Consider the following 9,171-nt stretch of genomic DNA (forward strand, 5'->3'; position numbering starts at 1 on the left):
TTTTATTTTCATTTTAATGGAAAAATGTAATTTAAAAGCCAGTTTTGGGCCAAAAATCTAAACCCTATTTTCTTCTAAATTAAGTTTCTTCTTTATTTTCTTCTTTTTAAGAAATTATGTGGTTTTTTTGTAAGTGAGAGAGGGGCAAAAGGAACACCAAGTATATTGCAGATAAAGGGGTAAGCCCTTTCCAGGTTTATTTCATTTAATCCTTACAACAGTCCTGCGAGAGTTTGTAACATGCCAAAGTCACACAGCCATTAGGGGGCAAAGCCAGTATTTGAACACAGTTCTCTGACTCTAAAACCTGTGCCCTTTTCAACGAGTTATTGCCTCATTAGAGAGAAGAGAATTATGTGAGGCAATAATGTTTTCTAGTGACTTTATTTCTTCATTCTCTGAAAGTATCACAACTTCTTTTATCATGAAATGTACACACCAATAATTCTACCACAAGCAAACCATATTTTCAGTTGTAAAGTTACTAATGAGATGCAAAAATTTCACTCAAGAGCATTTTAAAAGCCTTCATTGTTTTGGATCTCTCTGAGCTTATCTCTCAAAGAGCTATCACTTTACTTTATCACATTCAACTGTCCATTCGTATTCTGAATGACCACAGGCCAAAGAGCAAAACTTGATTTGGACAATTGTTTGGTCTGGAGGGCACAGTGTTTTGTTTGTAACTTGAATTTTGAGTGCCTTTAGTGGGGCCAAAGTCTCCAGGGCCAAAGTCTTATTCTTCGCTCCTCTCCTTAGTGGGGCTGGATGCTTCCCACACACCTACGTGGCCTCTGAAGTCCTTGGAACTTGCAGCTCACTTTAGAAGTTATAATACAGTTGGGCCACTAGATGGTGATCTTTAATTGTGTATAACTTAAAGTTTCTGTTTACTCCTTGAGTTGATAGAAGATGTATTACTATTTTCTTAAATCGGGCTTTCAGCAGTTATAACTTTGCCATAGCTTTTTACAAAATACTTATTAGAAATACTTTATTAAATATTCAGAGCAATATGAATTAATCAAAAAGTCTTTTGGCTCACATGTAACCTTCTCTTTCAAGAATAATATTTAACAAATAGATACCGACAAACAAGGGCTTCCATATAAATGCAAAATAGAACTATTCCCTGCATGAGAAGATGGAAGTCATGTTGAGTCATCTCTCATCTGACTCCAGAACTAGGACTCCAGCCGAGATCTTCTCATTTCAGGTCTACTGGTCTTTTCACTCCTCCAAAGGCTGCAACTCAGCAATATAAGAAGCAGTATCATCAAGCTTTAAATCCCAGTCGTTTCAGACTGAGTGGCCCCTGTGTTACTGGCCTCCTTCACATCAATTATTTTTCTTTCCAATAATGTTCTATCAGAAAAGGCTTCTCAAGGCATTTCTGGTTTATTCTGAGCTTGGGTTACTGCATTCTTTCCTCTCCAGGCTAATCTCAAACTTTCAGTAGAGAATCCAAGATTTTTTTTTTTCCTTTTTCTTGACTCTTTAACTTAAAATAATGTATTTTAGATCAGGATCCTTCATAGTCTACTTTCAATAAAAGGTCTATTCCTTGATAACATCCAGATTTTTCTTCAGCAAGCCCTGGACAAGATTTTTTTTGCCCCATTTTGTTGCTTTCCTTTGTGTCAGAGAGCATTCATCCCACAGCATTTTGATTAGAAACCATGTCCCCTATAAACTCACTTTCCTGATAAAAATGGAAACACACAAACATTTTTAAAGTAATAACATGAATATACATACATATATAATGCATTTTGCTCAGTATGTTTCGGTATTATACCTTACGTTGCCATTTCAGGTAAGATAAGAAAGGTCACATTCATGGACTACAGCTATAGATACTCAAATAAAACAATCTGTACAACACAAAGTTAGAGAAATATGAGAACTATAAATCATAGTCTTTGCCTTCATAGAGCAAGTTGAAACAGCCTAATGATCAAGTGGAATAACATCTGAAGCAAAGCCACTGAGTTTGATCAGGAAGAGGTAACTAGGGATCTTCGAAAAACAAGAGAAATACTAAAGTATGAAGCTAAACTTTTTAGATGAGGGCTGAGAAAGAATAGTTCAGGAGAATAAAAATAGGAAAAAGAACTGGGCCATGTCTTCATGAGCGGGTGGTAGAACGATAGACTGATGAATGGAACAGGGTACCTTTTTATTCAGTCTAAGGGAGGTTTGACTATATTAAAAATCAAAAGGCAGAGTGAATGGGACTGTAAGAAAATTTCAGAAATTAAAGATGTTTGAGAGAAGCTCCAGAGAGGTAGGAAAGAAGAGAAACCTATCCCTGGGTGGGGGTTGGGAGAGGTGGAGAGACTGGCTTCATGAAGAGTTAAGAAATATTTTTTAGACTCAGATCTGCTGTCCAGCCACTGCCCATCTAAGATTTGCACCGAAATCAAGCACACCTTTGTGCATTGTATGCATAGACAGTAGAGTCCAGCTGACTGGATTTCTTTTTTGTGTTCTTCTATTCCTCAGGAGAGAGACAACTCCTATAGTGGAAAAAGTGTGGTCATTTAGTCACCGGGCACAGCACTACTCTGTGGCTACTTCTCAGCTCCTGCATGTCATCAGCATCACCTAGATTTCCAAGTGACTTGGGAAGGACACCGCAAGTCTCTATCTAACAGTTTTGGCTTAGAGTCTGAGAATCAAATAGAAGAATTTTAAAAACAAGAGTTTGAAAAATTAATGACTTAATTTTAGCCTTGGTTTACACTCTCTGCGTATTGAGATAGTCTTTGACTTGTAATGGACCCAAATGAGATGTGATCCCTCAAGAACTTAGTAGCTTAAGACTTCTACTATGTTACATTACCCAGAACCATAAACATTCTTAAAGTGAGAACTCAGGAATCTTTAAGAAAAAAATCAAATGTGTTTCAGGAGAAGGAAGTCTATGGAGTACTATAGGGAAATTTCCATGGGAACCTGTCTCCCTCTATGGCATATCTAGTGGGTCCCTCCATTTTAGGAGTCCACCTTATTCCCCCCATGCTTGGTCCTGGTGCTCCTGAGGGTCCAGTCAGAGATGGCACAGGAAATACTCCAGCAATGTACTCTCTCATGGCCTATTTATTGCAAATGTAGAAAATTACAGAGAAGCAGTTTTGCACAAGCCTTACTCCTATCTCTTGTTTTCCTCTTGCTCTTTTTTTTTTTTTTTTGGCCTATATCTAATTTATATTTTATATTTTCTTATATAGTATGTATTCATTAAAATCACTTTAAATGGTTCTTAGGAATGACAGATCATATAAATAAGAAAACAATAAAATTTACTGGCTTGAGGATTCTGCCCCAAATAAATACCTATGTTGATGCACTTGACTGGATTAAATCTTCTTCCTGACAAGAGCTCAGAGAAGAGCTAGGCCAACATGGGTAGTTCTGAAGCTGCTTTTCTCTTGGCACTACATAGCTTTCCCAAGCAGAAGCTTCCAGGCAGGTTTTGCCACTCAGAGCCCCAGGAAAGAGGCCTGTGCCCTCCCTATAATAATCTCTGCCACTCCCTCCTTTTTTCTCCAGCTCCCTTGGTGGCTTGATGAATAAATTTGTGTTTGATGTAGAGACCCTCCTTGAGAAGATTGGAAGGAGATGGCCTGGAAAGGAGGTGTGTGTGTGTGTGTGTGTGTGTGCGTGTGTGTGTGTGTGCACGCGTGCATGCGCATGTGCGTGTGTTCCTCAACAGTATCTTTATGGGTATGGCCTCAAGCTCAGTTTAGATCCTGTTGTGTTGACATATCTATTCCCCCTCCCCTCATCTCATTAATTACATGTTGGGAAAAATAGATTAAATGCCTACATTGGACAAAAGTTTACTTCGGATTTTTTATATGTGTAATGTAACTGAGTCAAAATTAGCAAAACAGAAAAAAAATTAAAATTTTAATGAATAGCGACTACATAAAACTCAGTAGGTAAGGGACTTCTGGTCTGGACAGGATGGCATAGAACTTTTTCTCTGCTCTTCTCTGCTCAGCACAACTTTATAAACCCTGGAAATGGCATAAAAATAAGCAAAGGAAAACCAAAGGGTGCTAAGAAGAAGGCAAGCTGGTTTGGGAACCTAGGACCAGAGGAACAACATAGAAGCAGGTTATCTTGCATCCTCAATCAACAGAGGGGGACCAACCAGACCTGGCATTTTCCAACTTCCCACCTAGCAGCAGAAGGTAGCCCAGTAACTCATTATTCTTCCTGGATCTAGTGGGAGTCCCTCTGGAAACCAAGGCAAGGGAGACCAACCAGGAACCCTGCCAAAAATAAAGAAATCATTCTCCTTCTTTGCTGGGCCAGAGAATCCTCTTTTCCATGGAGAGAGACTGAGGTGGGTAGGAGGAACCAGTAAGAGAGACCTAGGGAAAGCAGATGGCCCAGCTGGGGACGTCTCTTTGTTTCCAAGGGCCGAGGACTTTGTTCCTCTGACCAGAGACACTGGGGCTGACTGGTGGAACTAGGAAAAAGGACCTGTCACAGCTAACAGCCTTAAAGCTAGCAGTCTGGTCCCAGAAACCACTTTGTCCCCCTGGAACTTCAATTCTCTTTCTTGGCTCAGAGAAACCTGGGTAGCTGGAGGGTACCAATAAAAGAATTTCTCCACACCCCTCCCTTACTAAAAAATATCTGGCAACCAGCCATAGAAAATTCCTCTCACCCACTCAGGCAGCATCAAAAGAGACCAGTGCAAACTCTAGCAGCACTGAATAAATCAAACAGACCAAAATAATACCACAAAGTCTCTGAAAATCAAACTGCCATTGGAATCACAGCCCACAAAAGTAAGCTAAAAATTGTGTGTTAAACTTAAGTAACTCCCTGTAAAATAAAATATTTAAATAGGACCGAGTGTCCTAACACAATAGACAAAATGCCCAGAATATAAACCAAGAAAATCACAACTTAAAGGAAAAATGAAATCAAGTCATGCCAAAAATGAGATAAATCAAATGTTGTTATCAGATAAGAATTTTAAGGCAGGCATTATTAAAATGCTATAACAATCCATTAAACATTCTCTTAAATGAAAAAGGAGAAAATCTCAGAAAGAAATCAGTTATGAAAAGAAAAAGGGAAATTATAGAACTGAAAAATACAATGGAAATTAAAAACTCACTATATGGGTTCAGCAGTAGTATGGAGACAGAGGACAGAATTAGTGAACTTGAGGACAGAACCATAGACTTCACCCAGTCTGAACAGAGAGAAAATAGACTGGGGGAAAAAAAAAAAAAAACAGACTCAAGGACCTGTGGAAAAATAACTAAATATCAACATTCATATCACTGGAGTCCAAGAAAGTAGAGAAGAAAGAGAAAAGAAGAATGAGCATTTGAAGAAATAATGGCTGAAAAGTTCCAAATTTGATGAATGACAATAACCTACAGAACTGAGAAGTGGAATGAATCCTAAACAGGATAAACCCAAAGAATCTGTGCCAAGATACATCTTGAAAACTAAAGACAAAGTCCTGAAAGCAGCCAAGGGGGGAAAAAATGCATTCCCTGTAGAGAAACACCAATTTGAATGGATTTCTCGTGAAACCATTTGAATGGATTTCTCATGTGAAACCATGAAGAATAAAATGAAAAAAAACTATTGACTTATAATTCTGTATCGGACAAACTATCTTTCAGGAATAAAGGGAAAATAAAAACATTCACGGATAAATAAAAACTAAAAGATTTTGTGACCAGCAGAACTACCCTCAAAAGACTGGATAAAGGAAGTTCATCAAACAGAAAGGAAATTGTAAAAGAAGGAAACTTTTGAGCATCAGGAAGCAAGAAATATGAGTCCGTACATATTTGATTATTGAAACAAAAATTATAATGCCATCTAATGTAATAGTCTAAACAATGATGTTTAAAGATGGGGACTGTAAAGGGATCTGAGTGGAAGTGATGTTTTTATACTTCCTTTGAAGTAGTTAATGTTGATACTAGTACATAGTTATAAATAGCACCCAGAGCAAACACTATGAAAATATACAAAGAGATAAACTCAAAAGTGCTATGAGTAAATCAAGATGGAATCCTAAAACATGTTCAAATAACCTGCAGAAAGGCAAGAAAGAGAAACCTGAGCAACAAGAATTAAACAAATAGAAAATAAATAATAAAATAGCATCCTGAAGTGCAAACATATTAATAATGAACTAAAATGTAAATGGCCTAAATACACCAATCAAGAGATATTGGCAGAGTGGATTTAAAATCAAAACAAAATCCAAACACAACTATATGCTACATATAAGAAACTCACTTTAAATTTAAACACAGGTAGATTGAAAGTAAAAGGGTAGGGAAAGATATACCATGTACACATTAATAATTTAATAAAAAGAGCAGAAGTGGCAACATTAACATTTCATAAAGTAGACTTAAAAGAAAATTACCGGAGACCAAAAGGGACATTTTAGAATGAATCCAAAAGGATGAATCTTCCAGGAAGACACAATATGCTAATGTTAAACCATAGAGCCTCAAATACATGAAACAAAAACTGATAAAGCTAAAATGAGAAAGAGAGGAATCTATAATTATAGTTGGGAATTTCAACACTCTTCCCATTTAGCAACTGATAGAACAATTAGGCAAAAATCACAAGGATATAGACAATCTAGACAACACAAACAATCAACAGTATCTAATTAACATATGAAACAACAGATCATCCAACAGAAGAATACAACTTTCTCAACTGCCTGTGGAACATTTACCAAATAGAAAAAAAAAAACAAACAAACTATAAAACATACCATAAACAAACCTTGACAAATGTAAAAGAATTGAAATCATCCAGAGTGAGAGCTCATTATAATGGAATCAAACTGGAAATCTATAACGAAGACAGAAAACTCTGAAAACTTAGAAATTAAGCAACACACTTATAAATAAATATGGGTCAAAGAAGAAGTCTCAAAGGGAATAAAAAGGCACATAGAACTAAATACAAATGAAAGCATAACATATCAAAATTTGTAGGATTTAGCTGAAGCAGTGATGAGAGGGAATTTTATAGCACTAAATGTTACATTAAACGTGGAAAGGTGTCATATCAATAACAAATTCTTACCTCAAAAAACTAGAAAAAGGAGCAAAAGCTAAAGCAAGCAGAGGAAGGAGATAAAAAAAAAAAAAAGAAAAGAGCAGAAAATAAAGTTGGAGATAGAAAAACTACACAAAAAAACCCCCAAGGAAACAAGAAGTTCATTCTTTAAAAATATCAGTAAAATTGATAAGCCTCTAGCAAGACTGAGAAAAATAGAGAAACCACAAATCACCAATATCAGGAATGAAATAGGAGATATTCCAGATACTGCAATCATTTAAAAAAAATACAGAAGGGAGTACTACATGGAACTTTATGCTCATAAATATGACAACTTAGAAGAAATGGAACAATTCCTTAAGAATCACAAAATGCCACAATTCAACTAAGTTGAAATAGACAATCTGAATAGTCCTATAACCATTAAATTGAATTTTTAATTTAAAAACTCTCCAAAATAAAATCTCAAGGCACAGATAGTCTCTTTAGAGAACTCTAGAGATCTTTACAGGGTAATTAACACTAACTTTTCACAAGCTCTTCCAGAAAATAGAAGAGAAAACGCTTCACAACTCATTCATGAGGCTAAAGATATTACAAAAAAGTAAACTACAAACAACCCTCCTGAACTTAGATGTAAAAATCTTTAACAGGATATTATCAATATTTTAATACATAAAAATATACACCATGAACAAGTAGGATTTATTCCAAGTATACAAGGCTCTTTCTCAGAATAGTCGAAAGAATCTTGAAAAATAAAATTGGAGGATTTATACTGTCCAATTTTAAAATGTATATAAAGCTACAGTAATTAAGATAGTATAGTACCGATATAAGGACAGACATATTGATCAACAAAACGGAATTGAGAGTCCACAAATAAATCTTTATATTTATGGTAAATTGATTTTTTAAAAAGCTGTTTCAGTGGTTCAGTAGCAGAAATGTAATCATTTCTACAAATGGTGCTGGGTCATTGGATAGCCACATGCAAAAAAAGTGGACTTAGACCTTTATTTCATGCCATTCACAAACAATTAACTCAAAATGGAAAATAGACCTAAATGTAGGAGCTAAAACTGTAAACCATTTAGAGAGAAGGAAAAAGAAAACCTTTGTGTCCTTGGATTAGGTAAAGAGTTCTTAGATATGACACCAATAGCATAATCCTTAAAAGAAAAAATTTATAAATTGTACTTTATCAAAATTTAAAATTTCTGCACTTCAAAAGACACCATTAAAAAAATGAAAACATAAGCCACACACTTAGAGAATATATTCACAAATTATGTTTCTGATAAAATACTTCAGAATGTATAAAGAAATCTTACAACTCAATAAGAAAACAATTAAATTTTTAAAAATAGGCAAGATTTGAATAGATTTCACCAAAAAAACCATAAAGATGGCTATGGCTAATAAGCAAATGAGAAGATGCTTTTTATCATATCATTAGTCATTATGAAAATACTAATTAAAACAATAAGATATCTCTTTAAACCCACTAAAAATTATAATAAAAGAGACAATAAGTGATGACATAGATGTGGAGAAATGGGAATCCTCACAATTGTTGATGAAAAATGTAAAATGATAAAAAATGTAAAATGATGTAACCACTTTGAAAAGCCTTTTGTCAATTTAAAAAAACATCAAACATAAATTTACCATATGACCCAGCAATTTCACTCCCTTGTATCTACCCAAAAGGAATAATAATAACCACATAAACATATATGAATATTCATAGAAGCTTTAGTCATAATAACCAAAAAAAGTAGAAAAAAATTCAAATTTCCATCAACTGGTAAATGGATGAACAAGTGTAGTATATCCATACACTGGAATTCTACCTAGTAATAAAAAAGAACAAATTATTGATACGTGCTACAATGTGGATGAACTTCAAAAACATCATGCTAAGCGAAAGAAGCCACCTACAAAAGACCGCATATCATAAGATTCTACTTATATGAAAAGAACAGAAAAAGCAAATCTATAGAGACAGAAAGTAGATTAGTGGTGCCTGGGACTGGAGTGGGAACAAAAATTCACTGCAAATGGGTAAGAGGTTTCTTTTTGAGATGA

General features: G+C 35.2%; 1 protein-coding gene across 1 annotated transcript in view; it reads left to right on the plus strand.

The window, feature by feature from the left end:
* Window positions 1-2,603, plus strand: part of ILDR1 (immunoglobulin like domain containing receptor 1) — a 19,946-nt gene extending 17,343 nt beyond the window's left edge. The window contains 1 exon segment of the mRNA XM_023527599.1: window positions 2,506-2,603. Within this exon segment, the coding sequence (XP_023383367.1) occupies window positions 2,506-2,547 (42 nt within the window). The 3' untranslated portion in view covers window positions 2,548-2,603.
* The last annotated feature ends 6,568 nt before the right edge of the window (window positions 2,604-9,171 follow it).

Source organism: Pteropus vampyrus, unplaced genomic scaffold (genome assembly GCF_000151845.1).
Source record: "Pteropus vampyrus isolate Shadow unplaced genomic scaffold, Pvam_2.0 Scaffold1, whole genome shotgun sequence".
Taxonomy (NCBI): Eukaryota; Metazoa; Chordata; class Mammalia; order Chiroptera; family Pteropodidae; genus Pteropus; species Pteropus vampyrus.